The 22,981-nt window shown below is 49.6% G+C and overlaps 1 protein-coding gene across 11 annotated transcripts in view; it reads right to left on the bottom strand.

Annotated features, from left to right (window-relative positions):
* The window catches only part of TLE3 (TLE family member 3, transcriptional corepressor), a 47,659-nt gene extending 24,928 nt beyond the window's left edge, over window positions 1–22,731 (bottom strand). For 8 of the 11 annotated variants that reach the window (XM_039856722.1, XM_039856724.1, XM_039856723.1 and 5 more), the window contains exons 1-5: window positions 21,606–22,731; window positions 20,953–21,053; window positions 20,407–20,470; window positions 19,334–19,378; window positions 1,451–1,513 (exon numbers count right to left, since the gene is read on the bottom strand). In XM_039856722.1, the coding sequence (XP_039712656.1) occupies window positions 1,451–1,513; window positions 19,334–19,378; window positions 20,407–20,470; window positions 20,953–21,053; window positions 21,606–21,629 (297 nt within the window). In that variant the 5' untranslated portion in view covers window positions 21,630–22,731. The remainder of the gene's footprint in view (window positions 1–1,450; window positions 1,514–19,333; window positions 19,379–20,406; window positions 20,471–20,952; window positions 21,054–21,605) is intronic. The other 3 variants (XM_039856727.1, XM_039856728.1, XM_039856729.1) reach the window with 3 other exon arrangements.
* Window positions 22,732–22,981: the final 250 nt, after the last annotated feature.

The following is a 22,981-nucleotide window of genomic DNA, read 5'->3' as shown; positions in this document are numbered from 1 at the left end:
AGGGATGGAGACAGGGCATTTTTACTTTCTTCTTTAAACTCTTTCAATGCGCATGTATCACCTTTGTAATCAAAACTTCCGAGAAATTGTTTTAAGTTAAAATATTAATGAGCCAAAAGATGGATATTAGTCAACTGTCTCCCCACTACCGCGTATACAAAAAAAACTTCCTTCTGTGCATTTGAATATGAGCTGGATATCAGATAACATTAGTGAATGATTATTAATGTCCTAAATGCAGTAACGGTATTATAGTCACGCAGGAGCCTGTCCATGTTTTTAGGAGATGCGGCTAGAGTGTGAGTGGTGAGCTGTCAGGATGTCTTGAGCTTATAAAGGGTTCAGAAAAAAAGTATATGTATCTAAATATACTCAAATCTATGCCTGCATAAATAGGAAAAACAAATAAAACACAACTGTAGGTAGGAAAAGAAAGGGAAGTGGCAAAGTGAACCCCAATGTAAACAATGGACTTTGGGTGATGACGTGTCCTTGAAGCTTTGTCAGCTACAACAAACGTACCACTCTGGCAGGGAAAGCGATGAGAAATCTCTGTACTTTCCATTCAATTTTGCTGTGAACCTAAAACAACTCTAAAAAAATCTTTTTTTTTTTTTAATTAATTAATTTTTTGGTGCGTTCATTCACTTCAGCCTTGAGGTAGCACCGGCTTCATATGCAGCTCTCTCCTACTGGGCTGCGAGCTCTGAGGACACCACGATATCCTCTTTTTACATGATTTCAATCATTTAATGGTCATGACTCTGACTCAGACCCAGGACTCCAGGAGAGAGCTAAGACAGTCCCAGCCACTGAGGGGTGTGGAGGGCAGGAGTGAGCTGGAAACGTGCCTCTCGGGCAGCCCACCTGTCTGCCCTGCACCACAAAGTCTCCTTGGATTTGTTTCCCTCATACTGCCTACTAGCCCAGCCCCCGCGTCAGGTGGGGGTCCCTTGGAAAGTGCCTTAGAAGGTGATGTGATTGGCTGGTCATGCCTCTAGCAAGTACACTCTGTCCTGCGGGTTGAGGTCCTCTTTGGGTACTGGTTCCCCTCGCAGGGTCTGGCCTTTGGCTTCTGTGCTCCTAGACATTTACAGGTGCAGAAGCTGGGGAACCGGGAAGCAGAGGCTGGGAATTCTAGGTTGGCTGAGGCATAGGGAGGAGCAGCACAGAGGCACCTACTGCCCACTGCTACCCTGGTCACAGGCCAGAACCCTCCTCTCCGGTCTCAGGCAGTGGCAGAGAACCAGTTCTACTACAAGAATGAACAAACTACACCTCTGGTGTGGCTCCCTGTCCCTGAATCAGCTGCAGAAGACTCTGTAAATCCCCAGGTTGTCTATTTCAACTTCAGTAGGTATGAACAAACAGGCTGGGGCTCTGGTGAGACCTAGTCAGCCAGTGGGCTGCTTTGGAAAGAAAAGGGGAATGCAGTAAAAGAAGATCTTACCTCTTGTGAGAGGAAAGGCATGATCTGTGCTAATATTGTGTTCAGTCTCTTCGCAATCTCTGTCTGCAAAAGAAAAGAGAACTCATGAAGCTCAGGCAAACAAAGCAAGTCGCCAAAACGTTAGACAAGTGCAAGTACAAACTCCCGCAAGCCACAGATCCTCATGCGAGCTCCATCCTTCCGCCCTCAGGCAGCCGGGAATCCCCGCTAAATCTGTAGCACCAAGAAATCTCTTCCAACTCCCCCTAACCAGGCTGCCTACATTTTGGAGAGCTCCAAATCCCTATCGGATTTGGGTTAGAACGTAGTTTGCCTTCTCTGGATGAGAGCTCTAATTAAAAATGAAGCAAAACAAAACAAGAACGACCCCTGCGCTGCACACCTATTCCGAGAGGGAGACTTATCCGAAGAGGGAAACGCAGTGTGGTGAGGGAGACTGCTACTCCCGGTAGCCCCAATGGCAACAGCAAGACAGGCTTTCAGACAAATTGGAAGGTGATGGGAAACCCCAGGCAGCATGGGCCAAAGCGTCTCCTGGGGCCAGCCTCATACTAGGTGATATGTAGCTTACAGGGTCTCCTGCACCCCTATTTTTCACTGCTGCCTCTCCTATATATGTGCTGCCCAGCATGAAATCTCACCGTTAACAGATCATTTTTTAGGATAAAGCATTACCTTCCCTAAGAAGCTGCTTAGGAAATAACTCTTTAGATCACTAAACCTTTAGATCACAGAGAGGCAGATCAATTCTCTGCCCCACTCCCTAACACTCCAGAAAAGATCACATTTAGAAAAACATCAACTGTTTGTGCCACTCATGCCCTATGTGAACCTTAGATCAAATGGCTAAAAGAGAGTGGTACTAAATGGTTAACTAAGCCTAGACAGGAAGGCCTAGACCCACCACTAATAGACAAGTCTCAGAATTGCTTTTCTTATCTCATTCTAAATCCTGAAGCCGCCAGGACTGAGGTCCCAGAGCTGGCTTCAAAGCTCTCATCAGCACATGGCAATCTTTCAGAGACAAAACCATGACAACAGCCTTTAAAAATCTGTGATCATCTGCATGTCAAATGATCCTAGATGAGAAACCCTTGTGCATTTAAAAAACAATGCTGTCTGCTTACAAACAGACCCTGGACCTCCGGACCTCCAGAGAATTCCTGAGGCCAGCACTGCGCCCCCCCTCCCTCCAACATAGGCACTAAGGAGGACGACTCTGGTTTGTGGACAGACAGGCAATTGACTAGGAACTGGGGAGGCTTTTCCGGCCACAGCAGCAGGCTCCAACACAGGCAGCCTGTCCACCGCATCGGGGATTCCTCGGTGGCGATCAGGAGCCGCTGTCCCCTCCTGGAACACTCCGGGTTCTCAGGAACAGGCCAGGGGTTCTCACTGTGGGCACTTAGGGTAAAACAGGTTTTTCTGTGAAGGACTCTGCGCCCTGTATCCCAGAGCTGCTGAGTGTCAATAACAGTGCCCACTTCCAAACTCCCAGGGAAGTGGGGGAGCATCACCCCTGCTGAGATCCGCAGGACACACAACCACATCTGCACATTTGGGGTACACTCTAGCAAGGACATCTACATCAGGGCTCCTCAGCTTCAGTGCTATTGACATTTGGGGTACTTGTTGTGTGGGGATGTTCTGTGCATTGTAGGGTTTTTAGCAGCATCTCTGGCCTCCACCCACTAGACACCTGTCATTTATATTGCCAGGAACCTGGGAAGATTACCAAATAATTATTTTAGAAATTATTACTCTAAGTAAGTGGAAAGAGTATACTTCAAATGGGTTCTTTCTCATTTCTGTTCATTTTTTCTTCTCCCAAATTGAGTGATACTGGGGAAGAAGAATAAAGTATAAAAGTCAGGGTTGTATATGGCAGGAGTTCCAGAAACAATCAGCTAGTATATATCTCAATCCAAACCTGCACAGAGCAACATGGACAGTCAACTGTCATATATTTATGTGCCAGAAAAGAATCAAAAGATATGTTAAAAACAAACAAAAATTAAATAAACCAGGGGTCACTGCTGAGGAAGCTCACTGGTCCAAGGCCTCTTACCTCAAATAACTTGCATAGCAATGTCTGGCACACAGTAGGTGCTGAATAAATGCTTAACCAGAAGAATCTTGCCAGCCCCCCTGCATTTATTTTTCGAGACTTTATGGCCAGGGGGACATAGACCTGGGCCTGCCCCAGTGTTGGCAGCACCTGTGGGAGTGGCCGTGGGGGATGGACTGTTGACATACAGCTGGGAGACAGGATGGGCAGCAGCCAAGCCCTTCGCCAAATGAATGAGGTGGTGCGGTCAACCACAAGTCACCTTGGTGGGGCTCTGGCTGCGGCCCCTCCCCACCGAAGGAAGGCAGGCAGCAGGCTCTGAACCTTCCCGGAGGTCACTCTGGCCTACTCAGCAACTATAACCCTCCCAATCTCTGCGCTGGGTGGTTATGAAAGGGTTCCCAGCTGTTGCCTACTTCCTCTAGCAGACAGGTCAAGTGTCAAGGTCTTGGTAGTTACAGGAAAAAGTAGCTGACCTTCCCCTTCCCCACACATACCCTTTAGCAAACATGTGGCCACAGGCTTCCCCTAGGTAGGATCTTCCCGCACAGCTTGGTCCGGAGCCCAGTATCCTCTCATTATGAGGAAAAGGGATCTGCCAGGATTTCATGTAGCCGTGCCCAGTTCAAAGCTTGGCATTCAGGCCACTAACTAACTGACCACGGAAGGGTCATTCAGAGCAAGTCCCCTCTCAACCTCCCCCTTCCACCCCTCTGAAAGCAGTTCTTGCCTTCTTCATCCGTCTCCAACACCACAAATATCAACTAAGGGCCATGGGAACAGCCCCACACAGATATGGAATGTTCTGGAGGCATTCAGACTCTCTCCTGGGCTTGGGCTCAATGAAGAGAGGCCTCGCTGTGTGGCAGTTTAGGAGTCTGGTACATCACTAGACAGGGCCGTGCAGGGCTGAGGGGTGGGCGGAGGAGAGAGGGTGGTCTTACATTTGGAGAGCTTTTATAAAAAACCAGTTTCCCGTCCTTGAGGTTCTTTTCTTGGTGATGGTGGGAGGCGGGGGAAGTGGGGGGGGGAGTTGGAAAAGTGTGCAAATTCCATCTCTCCTGGCTGTAACTGTGCCTTGCCCATCTCTACACAGGTCCCCCAACCCTGAGAATGGGCTCAGTACACTCCGGTAAACCAAAGAATGAACAGGAAAACTGTTCACTAAATGGTTTTTTCATGTTTATCTTTTTGAGGGTGGTTATTGCAGGAGGGGAAGCTCCTGGAAATAGAAAGTTGGCGGGACAGAACCACTCTTCACGACAATGATAATAATGGCTACCATCCGCGGACCCAGCTGCTGTTCCAAGCATTTTACACATGTGAGCTGACAATAACCCTGTAGGGAAGGCGCTTATTAAAATCTTCATTTTTCAGATGGGGAAACTGACGCTCAGCAATTAAGCAACTTCACTAAATGACTTCCTACCAAGAAGCCAAATTTCCACATTTTGAAAGCGCTTACGGAACTATTTTTGAAAGAAAATCTACCGTCGGGGTTAATAATCGACAGCATTTGATTAGAACAGCTATTAAAATAGCACTTTATCCAACTCAAACAAGCTCTAAACATCAGTTCCAAGAAAAGAAGAAAAAAAAAAAAATCAAGATGTGTGATTTTAACAATCAGGACAGGTCACAAACCACGAACTGGAACCAGATCATAGGCTGGAAAACTCCTTTTGGCAACGCAGAGCACTCCGTTATCAATGCGGCAGCGGTGGCTCTGGAGCCGACCTCCATCCTTCTCTCCATCTTAGACCTGCAAAACCACCGCCTTTGAACCAGAGAGGAGGGGTGCCTGGAGGCGGGAAGACTGCTTCCTTTGGAGAAAGGTGTTTGGGGAGCCCGATGCTGCCTTTGAAAGTTTCTTTTCAAGTGGGGTTCAAAGGAGGCGGCTTTGCTGGTGGAAAAACATCGTTGCTCAGAAGGAACTAATCTACTAGACACAGACAGAGAAGCACTTCAGAGAAACATGCACCGAGATTCTGTGAAATTCAGAGTCTGCGCTCCCAACTGGGCGCTGGGAGTAACATCTGCCCTAGGTCTCTGTCGAGATTGTTAGGCAAATAAATGATGGGAAACAAGATAGTGGGGGGCAAGTGTAATTTCCCAAAGAGCAATCTGCTCAATGCGCCTTAGGAGCTCCCATTGTATCATCTCCTCATTAAAGCAGGACCTCTAAACATCTTGCTGTAAACTGAGGGTATTTGAGCATTTTAAAAGTATATTTCTCTAACACGTTAGCATTCACTTTGCTGTGGCTTCCCATCCCTGGGCCTTTGACCCAGGACACCGAATGAAGGGAGAGGAAATCTGCATGTGGGCCTCACCCTAGCAACCTCTTGGCCCCAGCCTCAGCACCCAGCCAGACATTAGCCTTTTTTGTTTTCAATTTATCTGACTGCTCATGGTACAGCTGACAGCCACTTCCACGAGATGGTCTCTTCACTATTTGATTCTAAACTGCCCAAGCGGCAGTATCTGTTGGCTCTTAAGAATGCACGCTTTGTTTTAACCTCAGCAAAATAAAAACAAGAAGAGGGAGAAACTTGCCACTTTAAAGAGCATGTTATGACCCAGAGCCACACAGGTATGACCTGGCTTCTACCCCCAGCTCTGCCTCCACCTAGCTGTGTAGCTTTGGGGAAATCACTTCCCTCTGCTGGGCTTCAATTTTGTTGTCTGCAAAATGGAGGGACAAAGTAGATATCTTCTAAGAACCAGGAGCCACTACTTAAGAGTTTAGAATACTAAACATTCCTGAATTGCTCTATGACGTATTTCCTCCATAAAGTTCAGTAAAATAGAGCATGGCATGAGTCTGAAGGATGAGGAGTGAAAAAGCAAGCCATCTTGAGACGTGGATGGATGCTGGGCTAGGCTGGGGCTGGCTAGAGTTGGCTGGGGCTCAGTCCCCAGGACCAGTCTTGCCAGAGCACAAACCATTCAAATGTGTCCATCAGCCAAACTGCACACAACTGTCACAGAGCAGTGATAGCCTATCTGTGTGTGCCAAGCAGTTCCTGTCTGGGTTTCTCTACTTCACAAGGAAAGACTGGTTGTGAACTGGAGACAGCTAGGCAAGGGCTCCTCGAGACGCATCATTTAGTGGGAAATAACAGCAATTTCCACGTCTGTGAGATAGCCAGCTGATTTCACCTCTACAGCAAAGACTTCTTCCTGGGACAATCAGGGCAGTGTGTTGTGAATCTGGAGACTCATTTGTGGTTATGCGTGAAAAAAATGAGATGGGGAAAAGATACCTGCCTATGTGAAGCATGAGTTACACTCCCAAGTCGTGTGGAAATGGTGGTTTTCAACTCAGCTCTTTGTCTGGCATGCCATGTGACCTCTGGAAAGACATGTCTGCTGGCTGGGCCTCAGGTCACTCCTCTTGAAGCATGTGTGTCTGGGGTGGGGACTCAGTCCCCTCTGGGGTTCTTCAATTTTAATCAGGTTTTCCCTGGTTTTCTGACTCAAGTTTTAGGGTGTTCAAAGTGAGTCTGCTTCATCTTGAATCAAAATCACAGGGACACGGGGAGGGCTGGGGGGCTGTGCAAAAGGAGGAGGTCCCAACGGCTGGGTGCCGCAATCACCCAGCAATCAAGTATTAGAAGATTCCGGAACAATGTGCCAATGTGCCTGGGCAATTTTAACTTAAATATCCCATTGCGTTTCCAAGGAAATTCTAAACTGATAGGCCCTCGATGATTGGACTACAAGACGACAATCCTTGCCAGGCAGTATCTCCTCGGGCCAAGCTGAAATAAAGCAAGCAGGTGTTTTATTGCCAGTGGGAAGGAAGTCCAGGGACAAGGAAGGGGAGACATACAGCAAAAGCCAGTATGGGGTTCTCAGGTCTCACTCCATCTGAGTCACAGGCTTTAGAGGAAAGTAGCACCACGGTGTCTTTAAGAAGGGGGCAAATAAATGATCCACTTAGCAGCCAAAGGAGATAATGACCCCTACTCCTGGAGGGGCTGAGGAGGTTTCTATCACAGATCACTCAACGATAGGTGAGCCTCCTTAAAGGCCCTTTTAGCACTGACATATTGATCAAATTATATATAACTACAACACCATTAAATATTTATGCTTCCGAAGAAGCCTGCTGAATTCTTTATGCTGGGAGGGCTTGGTACAAGAAAAGGCCCAGCCCTGGCGTGACCCTGAGGGTCTGTCTCCCATGGGAGGGAGTGGGACGCTGGCTGGGGCTGGCCTGTGACAGACACTCTGTGCACAGCCCCCAGGATCTTCACACAGGATAAGGATGGCAGTGGGCTACAACACGCCCACTCTTACTCAGCCAGGGCAGAAGAAAGGGAATGGAGTCAGGGTGCTGAGTTAATAACATGACCATTTCCACGTTTTCTCTGAAAGGAATTTTGTCTTCCCTTTCTCCCTCTGCCAGAGACCTCAGATGTTTTCTGTCAAGGGTCTACGTGGTAAGGGAACTGGGAATGGTGAGGCTAAGTGAGGAATGGTGGAGGTGGGGAAGGGGGGATAGAGGAAGATTCTAGGCCACTGACCCTGGAAAGAGCTGGTAATGCAAAATCTAGACACCTGCATTCCAGTCCCAGATATGTCTTGCTCTGTACTTTTAATTACATGAAGGAGGCAGATTTGGTTCCAACATAATCATCTCAAAAATGAATTAAGTGCTCTGTGCAAATTGAGTGTCCCATCCTCAGGAGCATTCAATGACAGCCCAATGGAAATATGGGGCTAGATGCTCGTCCACGGGAGGGACCTGGGCCTAGATGTCAGCCAAGTCCCTCCCTGGCTCTAAGGCTCTAAGACTTTTTTCTCAGTCTCTCAGTTTCCATCTACCAGGCTTCCTGTTAACAAGATCCAGTAATCTTTAAATATTTGTTCACTTTAATTTCTAGGTTCCCAAACACATTAAACTCTGCTTGCCTCCCACCCCCACTCCAGGAGATCACCCTCAAAGAGCCTGCTTGTGTAGACAGAACAGAGAAAGCCTTTTCAGATTATACCTTCTCCCGACATTGCCCATTCATTCCAGCCACCCCCCACCCCTCCTTCCCTTCCCTCTCCTCAGATAACCCCAAGTCCCCTCCCCCACCTTCCCAGACTCCATTGGCCAATTCCTGCCAGGAGGAAAAATTCTCAATTCATCCTTGGAGTTGCCATGGCAACCCCCCACCTAATCCCCTTTGGAACATTATGTAAATCTTTCCTTGCCCCTCAACAGTCCGTAAAAGTCACATTACCCTTGCAGAGGCAGCTCCTTCAATTTTGGGGGTCTCCCCATGAGGGCAATGCTATAAATAAAACCATGGCCATGACTTTAATAAGACAGGAGCTCTCTGGAAAACATGGGTGGCAGGGAAGGGAAAATAAGGTGTAGGGGGAGAGGACAGCCCCATCCAACCCACCACCAAGTTCACATCCAAAGAGTATGTCCCTCCCTTAGATTAAAGGAGTCTCTCCCCAGACAAAAATGGCAGGAGTGGTGGCATTTCATAAGCCATAAAAACCAAAATCGGCTATTGAGAAACTTGTTTATATGATGGGCTCCCTCTCAAACCCACCTCCTCCCAAACCACCATCCCATTTAACATCTCTTTTACAGAAGAGGAAAACGAATCCCAAAGAGGGCAAGGAGCTGCCCTAGGTCACAGAGCAAGGCAATCTCCCAGCTCTAGAGCAGAATTCTACCCCAACATCAAGGCTTCTTAATGAGGAGTGGTTTTGCTCCCCAGGGAACACATGGCATTGTCAGGAGACATTTTTGAGTGCCCCAGCTGGAGCAAAGCTACTGACAACTGAGGGTAGAGGCCAGGGATGCTGACAAACATTGGAGGATGCACAGGACAGCATCACCAGAAAGAATTATCCAGCCTCAAATGTCAGTACAGGTCACCAACACTCATGTTTTACTGAATCCTTATACTGACGTCTTAAAGGTTTTGTCTGGGGACTTTCCAGCACTGAAACAAAGCCCTGGCAGGTGGGTCTGGAGGTGGGCACATGAGACAACGCTTTGATTTGGCCTATGAATAAACACTGGTTCACAGTGAAACAGACCTAGTTTCTAGTTCTGCACCTGTCCCTGGGTCCACCATGAGACCATGAAAAGTCACCTGATCCCTTTAAACATCGGTGTTCCTGTCGGGCGGTGCTAACGGTGCCTACAATGCAGGCTGGCCATTGCAGGCTGGCATGTGGCGCCAATAATTAACAACTGAGAAAGGGCTCTGGGAAGTCTTACAACATCCACAATCCAAAAGATCTTGTCGTCATTCTATGAGGACTTGGTAACTTTTGGGACTCTGTCCCATGTGAGAAGACCTTGTTGAGGTCTTTCTACATGTAAGGTAGGTACCATGCTAAGTAGTTGATATGCATTGTCTCATAATCCTCATAACACTCCCTATAACTGCACAGGTCAATATTTGAAGCCATAGGCCATACGTGGCTAGCTAACATTAATTAAAATTCAATTTCAACTCAGTTCCTCTGTCACAGTATTCACATTTTGAGTGTTCAACGAATAGCTCATGTGGCTGGTGGCTATAATACTGGGCAAGAAGATATATATTTTCATTACTGCAGAAAGTTCTAGAAGCCAGCACTGGCCTAATAGGTAGGGGTTACTATCGTCCCCATTACAAACTGAAGTTCAGAGGTCAGTCTGCCCAAGTCACACAGTCTTGACCTAAAACTCAAACCCAAGTCCATCCAACTGCAAAGGCTGTCTCTTAGCCACCAAGACACACCTCCCAGCTCCTGATGTTCTGCAACTAAATTCTCAGAATCCTCCTTTAGGAACCAGTTGACTTCTGATGGAGAAACTGAATCCACTGGCACAAAGGTGCCAGTAAAAATGGGTTTATCAGGAGGCCAGGAGAATGCCCAATGTTCCTGCAGCACCATGAGAGTTTAAGAAAGGGGCCTGTCTGGTCAGGGGGATAGTGAGAGAAAGACAAAGAAAGGTTCCTTGAAAAGTAGGGTTAAGAACCAGGTGAAAGAAGAGAAGCCCCAAAAAGGCTAAGGGGAGTATCTAGACAGCCCCTCCTAAAGAAGTTCTTGCAGGCTGGGTTCCTTTGGTGCCACACGCAACTATCAGGTGACATGGAGCATCAAGACAACAGTGGGAGGACGCCGGCAGGCACAGGGCAGCTCTCAGGGGGCCCCAATTTCTCATGGAGATCCCCATTTCTCTGGGATGAAGTATCAAGTCCTAAGGAAAGACAGTGGGAGACAGGGCAGCACCGTCAGCCTCAGTTCCTCCAGTCTTTCCCTAGGACTCCTGCTCTTAGGCAAAGCAAGAAAGAACAGGACTGCAGCCTCTCCACTGGTGAGGGAGCTCAGAGGAAAGGCACGCACTGACCAGTCGGTCCTGGCCAGCTAACTGCCTCCATCTGCCCAATCTCACCCTCACTCTATGCCCACCAGGCCATTTAGTCCCTCACTCTAGGGTATCACTCGCGACTTCTTCAGGGCCCACTGAGTCTGCCCTATGTCTCCTCAGACAAGAAGTCTGACAGTTCCTGTACCCCACCACCACCCTAAGATTGACCTTTACACCTTGTCCACTAGTCTGCACTGAATTGCCTTGCTCTTTCCCAACAGAAATCACCACTGGCTTACAAAGCATTCCCGACAGGACTATCAGTTTCAGATTCAGAGTCAGGACAGACCTGTTGAGGGCTCTCCTCAGGGAAGCATTTGGGGAGTGGGTGGAAGGCCTCTTCCGCCAACCTTTCAACTGCACACTGGCTGGGTGGTGCAGGAGTCTAAAACCAAAGCCTTCTAGGCCAACCAGAAAGTAAGAGTCTCCTTCCCCAGCCACAAGTTGCTCTTGGTGTTCCCAGTACTCTTTTGGGTAATAAGATATACCCAAATGTATATCTTATTGCCCAGTATGGTGGAAAGAACTCTTGCTGCATTTGAGGGAAGATGTAGCCTTCCACTGCAAACTAAAAAGGAACTTCTCCCATTGGGCTAGTAGTTTTCATCCAGAATTTAAAAAAAGAAAAACAGTTGAAGAGCTGTGAACAATGATTATCAAAGATTTAAAAGGGCAATAAGGCCATAACACTTTGAACTTCATGCCTAAATAGACAGCCAAGGCATGACGAGTATAGTTTACTAATCTACCTCCAAGCCATTGACCCTCACCTTCCTACTACTCAGTTCCTTCTTATAATCCAACCTCAGCATGTTTTACCCATCTCTCCCCATTCCTATTCCTCCAAATCTCTCCTTTATCACCTCTCCTCCTAGCTATCTCTTTCCTCACCTCCACTTTCTTCCCCTCTCACACTTAAAACTGTCCATTATGTGAGGTGGAAAAAAAACGATTAAACTATATTAAAGACACTTTAAAATAATGGCTTATGACACATTTCTTTCTACAATCACAACTTTTACAGCTGACAGGCCTCTCTCAGAAACACAAGAAAGCCTTCTTTCCTTCCCAGAAAGTCCATAATGGTATACAGGGTCAGGGAAAACCCCAAATTGGAACGTAACCCTACCCTAGTTCCCTGCAAAATGCTCGCTATGCATCCAAGTGTGGGCTAAGGCACATGTAAGACTCAGAGGCTTCTGTGAATATAAAACAGTCTTGTCCGCCAGGGAACTCACAGCCCTGTCAATCCACACTCCACTCCTCACCCTGCTCCCACCAGCCCAAACTTAAGAACATAACCCCGTAGTGTCCTGGAAGTATGTGGGTAAGCTTCAAACCCCAGGCCTTTCACACCATGCTGATGCTTTCATCCTAATGTTTGCTTGTCCTGGAACCAAATGCCTAACATTTTAGGTTTCTAAAATGAAAATGTCTAATCTGCTTTGTAAATAAGTGCTTCAGAAACACGGCTATATTATTATAATCTATGATATTTAGAAGATCAAAATTTACAAATTCTTTATCCTCAATAAAGGCCTTCTCCTGGAATTATTCAGTCGTGGTGGTTGTGGTGATGGTTATAGCTACCCCAGGATCCTTGACCCTCATTTCTATCACTCACATAGTGAGTAAATAAAAGACAACCTCAGACACACAAGCCAAGCCCATCCATGCTCGTAGCCTTTGCCAAGAACAGCCCACCTCGGGGAGCAGAAATGGTCAGAGCCCAGACTCCAGACCCAGAAGGACTTGCCTGGCCTCTCAGCCCCACTACTGGTCTTTCCCAGTGTTGGTAACATGGCTCTTTCTTCACCTTTCAAAGGATGCAACTGGTAAAGGGAAGCTTTGGTGGATGAAGGAAACCTCTTCCCAAAAGGCTGTTGTATCTTTAAAGTAATGAAGCTGGCTGGGATAAAGGGGAGGGAGGAATTTGTTCTCAGGCAAAATCTTCAGGGCTGAGTAAATGGGACCCCTGGGTAACCCCCAAGCCTGGATAAGCTGCCACTTGAGAATATAAAACCCTGCCACACCCACCCTCACGTTTCCAGAAAGGCCTCTGCACAAAAACAGCCTCCTGGAATCTGATCTGAAAGGAGCTTAGAGGTCCCTGATCAGACTCTTCAACAGGAGGGCCCCTCCCCCATAGCCCCCACAAAGGTGGCCTCTGCCTAAACATTCAGTGACAGCTAGGACGCCTGCCTGTCTCACCCTCATGCTGACTGTGCAACTTCCTCAGCAAACAAAAGAACTCGAAATCAATGTTGGTGAGAATTTTGACTCCCTCTTTATTACCTCCTGAGAAATGCCAGGTCCTAACCACCCTGGGGGAGGCACTGACCCCTGGAGTTTGCTGTCTGAAATGAAGAAGGATGCCTCAAAGCAACAAACCCAGGGATTCAATCATCTTTTTACATTTGTGAAGGTAGGAAACTTCCCCTTCTCTTCTCGGAAGTTTCTCTCAACTTGAGGGGGAACATCTACTTTGAAAGGCAGGAGAAAGAAAGGAAACAGCCAAGAGAGAAAAGCAAAGAGAGAAGGGAAGAAAGCATCTTGGCTATGAGTCTCAGAGAGCATTTGTTGAAAACAAGATATTGTCCCTTTAAGCATATAAAAACAAGGCCCTTGAGCATGCAGTTCTCACTCTGGTACACAATTATGGGTGCTTTCAGCTGTCTAGCACTACTTCAAGTGCGCTCTTAAACCAGACTGTCAATGGCATGTTGAAAGCTATTTTGCTGGCTGCTATCATTAATAGCAAAGTGGAGAGCTGGGCTGATGAGAATTAAATATGGGGGAGGGGCAGGTCACAACCCGTCATTACAGAATTACCAATACGAGAAAGGAGACGATGCCATATTAGGAAATAAAGTTCAAACCAGCTTATTACGGTGGGGGACACAGGCGCGTTCCCCCACCCCCACCCAGGCAGATGGATTCGGGCCAGCCCTAGAGAGCCAGACGAGCACGCAGGAGCCACAGAGTCAGGAGTGTGAGAGCAGAGAGGCCCTGGAGATCATTTTGCTGCAAAATGTCACCACCTCACCTCAGTCCCCAAGTGGAGCCCCCCTCAGCTCCATTCCTAAGACTTGTGGACTTGTGGCTTCCGGAACACACTCACTGCCTTTCCACGAGCTGTTTCCACCCCTGGAGGAGCCTCCCATGCCAGCTTCTGTCTAATAAACCCCCGCCCTCCCTCTAAGACACAGCTCATGTAACAGCCCTTGGGTGCAGTGTTCTCCTACCCGGCTCCCCTTTCCCAAGAAGAATAAGCCGTTCTGTTCTGTCCTGGGTGCTCTTCCTGTGTCACTCGGCCATATTAGCACTTACCTCACTGCATTGCAATGACTTATTTAGATGCCTGACTCCCTAGCAGAGGGGTGTCTCGTTCACCAGCCCCAGCCTACACCCAGCAAGCACATCCCAGGCCCCTAATCACCGTTTTGGGAATGAAGCCAAACCCCTCATTTGACTGATGAAGAAACTGGATGCTGAGCTGTAGGAGGATGCCTGCAGAGCCAGAGGCCAGGCCACAATTAAAACCTCCACTTCCTACTCACAGGGCTCAGGCAATGAGAATTCCACCCTCTGAGTAAAGGGGGGGCAGTGTTTACTGAGCACCTACTATGTGCTAACTGCCCGCATGAGACGCAGAGGGCTTTCCTCCATAACTATAAAAATGAAGTAATGAAGTGTGAGAAAAGATATCGCCCATGCCAGATCATAGGGGAAAACCCACTAAGATTTGGTCTTGATCAGCTTTTTGCTCCTGGCGTCCCAGGATTTTGTACAGCAAATGGAATAGAAAAACATTTTCCTGTGCAGGAAGAAAAAGGGAATTCATTCCTTGACTGACTCACTCCCAAGACAAGATGTAAATGAAGGGTCTCTGACATAGACTATACTCTTCCTAAACAAGGTGAGGTAGAAGGAATCCAGAGAGAGAAAGAAGAACTCTATGCCCTTGGAAACGCCTGGGCCAGAGTCCACGGAAAGAGTCTTAAATTAGGAGCCAGGTTCCCACTCAGGCACAGTTTCCTTGATGGGTAAAGAGAGGACAAGGGAACATTTGCCCATCTCCCAGGTCATTTCAGTGATCAATGTATGAGAAGAAGGAAAAGACCCAGAGAAGCGCTACACCCCACACACTATATAACACCATCGGCAACAAAGAATGGGAGCCAGAGAAGGCCAAGTGGAAGGCAGTCTTGAGGGATGGGAGGGCCTCCTCTAGGGTGGGCAGGTCAGGGTGAAGGGAGCTTCAAGCTCAGCCGAGCCCATAGCTGAGTGAGGCAGGGACGCAGTACAGCAAGAGGAACTGTGTGACTAGAGGAAGAGTGGCAAGGCAGGAAAAGCCAAGTAGAAACCAGGGTACAGAGGGGTTCTTAGATGCCAGGACTGTGGCTAAAAAATTATATTCAGATTTCTTCTTAGCTCAACGCAGATACCACACAAACAGGCATAACCCTAGTATAAGGATCCGAGTCCCCTTCAACTTTGAGAGTGGTGCCACCTTCCTCCCACCAAGACAGACTCAACTCCTGGGCAGGGTCATTGAAACCTCACCACGTGCTAGCTCCCTCTGGCCACCCACACCTTAACGATGGTCACAGAACCTCAAGCTGATCTTTCAACCCAAGCCCTTTATTACTCAGGTGAGGGGACCCCAAGAAGGGAGGTGACAAATGGAAATTTTCCATCTCTTTCTCAGCCCAGTGTTCATGCCCACCCTCACAGCTTTCTATATCTCCCAGTAAAAAGTTCACAGGTTTTACCACTTTACCTCACCTGGGAACCTTACCTCTGGGATTGCTGGTTATGCATTCTTGTGTCATTATGTACCTTAAATCATTAATTGTGCAAATAGCTGGCAATTCGGAAGAGGACCATGGGCAAAGAGGGTTCAGCTGATATGGTTTATACAACCTGAAGTGGGGTACTTTGGACTTTGGTGTAGCCAGGTTTGTGAGATAACAACACAGAAAGAAGCGACAGTAATTAAAGACACAGAGTGCTATTAGATCTGGGATTGGAAGGAAAGGCTGCAGTAGCAGCTCTACTGCTAACAAGGGACTGGATGACTCTGAACGCATCAGCATCAGCTCCCCCTTTGGAACCTCAGTTTCCTCATCTGTAACTTGAAAGGTGTAGATGAGAAAGGAAACTTCGAGGTAGGGTTGCTTAGTTTCCAGACACCATGTAGTGTTGGCATGAGGCTGCCTCCAAATTGAAAAGCCTCCAGTCCTCTTTCAAACCCTCAGTGCTCACTGGAGTAAGGTGAAAAGTGGTATGAACCAGTGTCTCCCAGCGTCAGGGCCTCAAGCCCAAGGCACTGCAGCTGCTCTGGCACGCTTGTTTCTAAGTAGCTTTGTGATTTGTGGCTGACATTGCAAAGCCTCCGTAGGAACAAGATGGGAACTGATGAGCTGGTTGGCCATCATCGGCTCCTTGGCCTTGCTGAATCACCCTTGACATTCTGCCTGGGAGCAAAGGCTTGGAGGAGGTGAGTGACCTCTTGAAGTCTTGGGCCAGGCCTGTGATTCTGTAATCTTAGCTTTACCATAATTAGGGAGGGAGGTAGAGGAGTAGGAGGAGAAACCATTTATTACTTCTCTGGGGTTTGACAGCTTGGAAAAAAAATGAGAGGGAGACTGAGAAACAGGCCAGAGAGGAGCCAGCCACAATGTAATCTCTCAGTAAAATAAAAATGGGCCGAATGTACCTCATCAACCGTCAGTACTCGGGCTCATTTGGCAGAACCTGTGGTTCCCAATTAATAGGCATTTCCCATGGTGGTGGTGTTAAGAGTGTGTGGTATGTGTGAGAGCAGGCTGAGGACCGCCACACTTCTCAAGGTGCTACTTCTAGAGAGCATCTATTATATAAAAAAGTACAGACAATCCCCACCCCCACCCTGAGCTTAAAGATGAAGAATCCAGCCTGTTTGTTCCAGGCAGATGTAATCACACGAACAGTCAAGTCTAGAGGGCAGGACACTGCATGAATAATTCAGGCACTCCAGTCACTTGATTGTGTGTGCAGATAAAACACCAGTCAACCGCTAAACAGGTCAGCTGATAAACTTGTTTGCTCAGGCCTAACCACCATCAGCCATATGCACCCAAGACCCACACTACAATTAGTGGCTGGGTTTTTTTCTGCAGAAAGCTGGCAAGCGGGAGTGGCTGGCCCCATTAGGTCAGGATTGCACTTCTCAGCCCGAGGTTTCTTCACCTCCTTGCCTCTTTGTTCCTACATAGCCACAGGGCGATTTCACCCAACTCGGAGATTGCCATAAACCCTGCAAAGGCGCAGCATGCTGGGAAGCAAATGGAAACTGAAGCTAAAAGGCAAAGGGGAGGCAAGGAGGACGAAGCACCCAGGTTGGAATCCAGAGGCCCAGATTTGAGTCCCAGCTCTGCCCTCTTGGTGCTTCTGAAGTCTCTGTTTCCTCACCTATAAAATAGGGACAGAGAATCCATCTATATGCCTCTGACAGCTGAGAGGATTACGAGAGCCGATGTAGCCAAACCTCAAGCATTCTCTCCCTGAGAACCCTGTTTGGGGAATGGCCAGAAGCCCCAGATGCACACAGCTGTTCTTTATGCAAACCCCACCACCAAATGCATTAAGGTGGTTAACTCTTCACGAGTTCAGTGTCCCAAGGACTCTGGGAACAGCTTCGTTCCGCCAGCCAAGGTAGATTCTTGTGCCAAAGAACCATTCACTCACAGACACAGGGAAGAACACCACCCATTCAGACCTCAACATGCAACGACATATTATACCTTAATTATGAAGCTCTCAGAATAACTGCTGCTATAAATTTTAAACCTGGGTGCAATTACCCTCTTTAAACACACCCAAGATACTAAACACTAAGGAAAAAAAAAAGGGGGGGTGGAGAAAGGGAGGAGACAGCACCTTGCATAACACTACTCCATGGTCCTTAACACCTAGGACCCCAGTTTCATTTCGTGTATTCTTAGTGCACAAAACAGACCAAGTCTGTTCCACCTGAAGTTGGACAAAACCATTCCTCCAAGGACAAACGTATTTACATACAAAGCGCTATCTGTTTATGATTTCTGTGAGTCAAGAAAAAAACCTGGTGGCCTTCATGAGCCTTCCCAAAGAGTTAATCCCGTGGGAAGCCACAAGCTGGCTTCTCAATTGCTCAGTAAACTCACGCCCCTTTCTGGCTGCCCTTCACCCAAAACTGGGGCTCCCTCCGAGAAAGAAAAGGAAACTACAGATTCACAGGCTCTGTAGAAGCCACCGGAGTAGACAGGAATCTATGAGCATTCCAGAGGTCACCTGCCCTTCTCACCTGCCCTGGGTCCTGCCCTCTGAAAGAGTAAAATTGAAACCTTGTAAACGACTGTTAATTTACAGCAGAAAATTCATTCAAGTCACGGTCACCAAAGGCTAGCATGAGTCAACAGCCTTCTGAGATTTCAAGAACACCGATTGTTAAAAGAACAACAGGCCTGTGCCATTTATACGCCATTTATACGTGCCAACTCTAATCGCTGGCCAAGCCAAATTATAGGCAGCCTCTCCTCAGAACACAAATACACAAACAGGCCTCTCCCACAGCCCAGCCTAGCACCCGAGAGAACTACTTACTGATATGCACCCAGATAAAGAGTATTTGTATTTGCTAGGTTTGAGGGATACTGTTATTAGAAGAGTGACAACATGAGGTAGTTTACATATCCATCAAGTAATATCACACTAGCTAAACTGGTTTGACTTCAGGATTTCAAAGGTAAGCTCAACTCTCAGCCATCTAAAGTCCTGGCCAGGCTGGCCCTGGGCAAGTTACTTCACCTCTCCTGTTCACCTTCCTTCTCTGTACAATGGGAATGTAGCTGCCTTTAAATTAAGAAAGAGATGAGAAAGCTCCCTCATAAATGCAAAGCATTAGAGTTCTATTTCATTCCAGCTTTACATTTTTAAGCAGTTAGTGGCTTGTTCCCTTAAGTTTTGACAGCTCCGCTTGGCTTTTAAGACTCTTGAAGTTTAATCTTATCAAGGCAGAACATCACATTTTTGTGTGTACACACACACACACCCTACTGCATTTCCTCTTGAGAATTTTATATTAAAACAGATAAAAGCAGCCAGCCACCTCTGAGTTTCAGAAGTTCTAAAGCAGATCCTAAAGGTACAACTTTTCCTTTGCTCCTTTACCTTCCACCAAAATCGGAGACCACAACAAATATCACAAACTTGAATGCTGAAAGCTCAACATCCAAAAAATTAGCAAAGCCTCAGACCCTGCATTTAAAGGACAGGATCTTTTTACTCTTCAAGAAATAGGAGGAACAGAAGAACTAGGCTCGTTTTCAAAGAGGAGAGGCCATAAGGAACCACGTGTTATACAAGTTCTTAAAACTTAGATACATTTTATAATGAGAAAAGCACTTACCTGCTTGTGCATTTCAATGTTCAAGCCATAGGACATTTCATAGTACTAAAAGTGAAAAGAACTGCCATTAACAGACCACACAGAAATCTCTCCATTTTTCTATATCAGCTTTTGGGAAGGTTTTGATCAAATCATACTTTTATGATATATTTCCTAGAAATTTAAATCAAACCCCAAAGCCAACAATACAGGGTTTAAAGAGCTGACGAGTGAGTGCTGTTAGCAACAGAATATTATACATACAGTAGTCAGCAGAGTTGGGCTCTCCCTCCCACAAGCACTGAATTTGCCATATACCCTGTTTATACAAGGTTCGGGTTCAACAGGGAATCATGTGTACACTGGGACCCTCTTGTCCTCTGAGAGTTATTTAGCAATGTGTCGAAGGCCTCTTATGTGTAAAGCAGTGCAGGGAGCCACTTAAGTGCCTTCCATGCCCTCTCACAGATGGAAGAGGTAAACTCCCTGGAACAGACACGGGGAAAGAGAGAGACTGGCCACCTACTGCCCCAAGGCTGACGAGATTCTCAGATGCGGAATCTCTGAGAGGGCAATGAAGGCTTTAAAAGGCTCCTCCACTCTCAAAAATGCCTGGGGAAGGAAAAGCATAGAGGGTAAGGCTTATTATGGCCCACTCTGGCTGGATCCCAGGGCTGCGAAGTTTCCAAACACTCCCTGGAGGGCTCCAAGGGAGATTTTTATCCAATCCTGATGTGGGCTAATCCAGTCCTGTCCTACTCGCCAAGATGGGGCAAGAAGCCTTCTGGGAAACCTTCAAAACACAAACTAAGGGGACACACAAAGGTAGCGCAGAAGTGTATTCTGTGTTTGGGTTTCTCAGCGCAGAAGCGTATTCTGGGGTTTGGGTTTCTCTTGCTGCCCTTCCTCTCACCCGCCCTCCTCCAAGTGGCCAGCTGAAGGAGGCTGGGAAGGCTCCGAGGACACACTCAGATTCCACCGGCTCCCAGGGCTGCCCCGCGGCAGGCCCTGGGGGGAATCTGGCTCCAGTCTGCCGGGCCCCGCACCGCGCCGCGCCCCGGCGGGGTCGCCGCCCGCCCCTCGCCGCCTCTCACCATCACATAATGGCGCTGCATCTCCGTCTTCTCGTTCGCCAGTTTGTCGTACTCCACTTTGAGGCTGCGAGGGCAGGAGGAGCCAACTCAGGCTTGGGGCCTGCACAGCCCCCCGCCTCGGCCCCAACCCGAAGGCCTCTGAGAGCCACTCTTCCACTTCCCCAACACCCCTCAAGGTACCCCATTACCTCGCAGCTTCGGGGCAGAGGGGGAGTGAAAGAACTAGAAACTTCCCGCGGCCGATTAAGAACACTGATCCGGGCCGCAAGGGGACGGGACCCCCAGAACCCAGATTGAACCCGCCCATGACTCCGACCCCCGCACCTGGGGGCGGGAGTGGAGCCCGCGGACCCAGCGGGGAGCCAGGAGGCTGCAGACAGCGAAGGGTTAAAGCACCGCGCTCAGAAAGGGGAAACAAAGGGCGGAGGCCCGGCGGCCCCGCCGCCCCGGGGTCGGGAGCCCCCTCCGTCCCCGCGGGGGTTGGCAAAAGTCGCGGGGGGAAGGCTTCCTCCCCGCCAGCCCTGGGGCGGCCCCCAACGGCCTTACCTGTGATATTGAGCTTGCAGGAACTGGAATTCGTCTTTGATCCTGTCACAAGACTCAGCCACCGTGAATTTAAATCCAGGCTGCCCGGGTTGATGGGGAGCCTGGAGCCCGCGAGGGCAAGACAGGGAAGGCGCGGGGGCGTCAGACAGGGCTCCTAGCGGCCCGCGCCCCTCTGGGGCTGCCCCTGGCCTCCTCTCGCCCCCGCTCCATCGGAGAAGCCACCCTCACAGCCCAGAACCTTCCCAGCAAGTTACTCAGGTCCCAGATGGGACGGGGGGGTGGGAGCGTCCCAATCCCTTTCAATTGGCCGCGGGTTTTCACGGAGATCCCATTCCCAAGTAAGATGGGGGCGGGGGAGACACAAAGCAGAGTTGGGAGACTTAGGCGAGAGGGCGGGAGGCAGCGTGAAAACAAACAGGTCCCCAGGAACACAGGCAGGCCCCCCCATGCCACTCAGGCGGAATGAACCTCCTCTCTCAACGGCGCCCCCCATCCCCATCCCTTTGTGTGAGCGCACGCGCGCGGCAGGACACACACACACACACACACACACACTCCATAAAGGTAGCAACAGCAAAATGGAGGTGCCAGATAAACTGCCTCGTTCACCTGCCATGACAGATGCTTAAATAAACCGAGTTGCAATTACTCACCGGATGTCTGCCTTGCGGATACATGGCAGGGAGGGGTCGTGATTCCGAGAGCGTGGAAGAGCCGAGAGCCCGGGCCGGGGAGGTGCGGGGGAGGGGGGAGCCAAGCCCGTGCGGGGGGCGGCCGGCAAACCGAGAGCTCGTCCTCGGCCCCCCCAGCCCGCTCTCACAGCGAAATCCCAGAGTCGGGCGCCCTCCGCAAGCGGAGACAAAGAGCCGCGGAGCGGGCGGCAAAGTCGTCAGCGGGCGCGGAGGCCGAGCGGCGGGTGCGGGCTTTGTGCACCTAGGGCTCGGCGGGCTGCAGCCGGCCGCCTTCCCTTGGCTGCGTGGAGCACGTCAGAGCCGGGGACTGCGCGGACATCGTCGTCTCCGCCGCGGGTCCGGCGCGGGGTCCCGAAGCCCAGGCCCCTTCTTGGGCAAGCGCAGGCCCCCTCCGATCACTCAGGTGGGAGGGGGGCGCGCCGGGGCAGCCCCAGCATCCGTGGCGCGCGGTGGGTGCCGAGGCGGCTGTCGGCGAGAAGAGGAAGAGGGCTGACTGCGAGGTGGCGGCTTGGGGCCGCAGGAGCGCCGGAGGGTGAGGGCGGGAGCCCGGCGCGGGCGCTTCGACGCCCCCCCTCGGAGAGGAGAGCCTGCTGTTCCGTCTGCTGCTGCTGCTGCTGCTGCTGCCGCCGCCGCCGCCACGGCCAGCTCTTCCCAGGGCCAAGGAAGAAACTCCGGCTCAGTGGGTGCAAATCAGCCACCCTGGCATCCTAACTCCAGCGGGCACGAGAAGCCTCCGCAAAGGGGTTGTCGCTGCTCCCAGCTCGAGCGCTGCTTCCTCAAGGAGGAGAGCCCGCAGCCGCCACCGCCACCTCGGAGCGGCAGGCAGGAGAGCGCCGTAGGGGAGACGCAGCCCGAGACCGGGGAGCTGTGCGGCTTCCTTCTTTCCCCTCGGCCGGCTCTCCGCTCTGCGCCCCGACAAATCCCCCAAACACACACCCAGAGCGCGCGCGCGCGCGCGCACACACACACACACACACACACGCACACCAGAAAAGTGCCCCGGACCTGCGGATACCACACACAGACAGACGAGGGGGACGAGCACGAGGTCTGAACTGCCGCGAGAGCAGTTCCAAATAGGGACTGAAAAGTAACAAAATAATGTGGCAGCTTCGCCTGGAGCTGGCCAATGGGAGCGCAGGGCCCCCACGTGGGGCGGCCGGACTCGGCTTGCGACTGGGCGCCGCCGGGCGCGACGTCACAATGCCCTCTTGTGTCTAAAACTATGCATGAAAAGTAGCAATCAGGCCCTACCCGCTGGTGACTTTCGCATGGGAGTGAAAAACAGCGCTCAGATCAGGAATTAACCGAAAGACATATAATAAATAGATATATAT

Source organism: Pteropus medius, unplaced genomic scaffold (genome assembly GCF_902729225.1).
Source record: "Pteropus medius unplaced genomic scaffold, Ma_sr-lr_union100, whole genome shotgun sequence".
Lineage (NCBI taxonomy): Eukaryota > Metazoa > Chordata > Mammalia > Chiroptera > Pteropodidae > Pteropus > Pteropus medius.
Note: the sequence above shows the minus strand (reverse complement) of the source record. Positions and strands in the feature narration are given on the sequence as shown.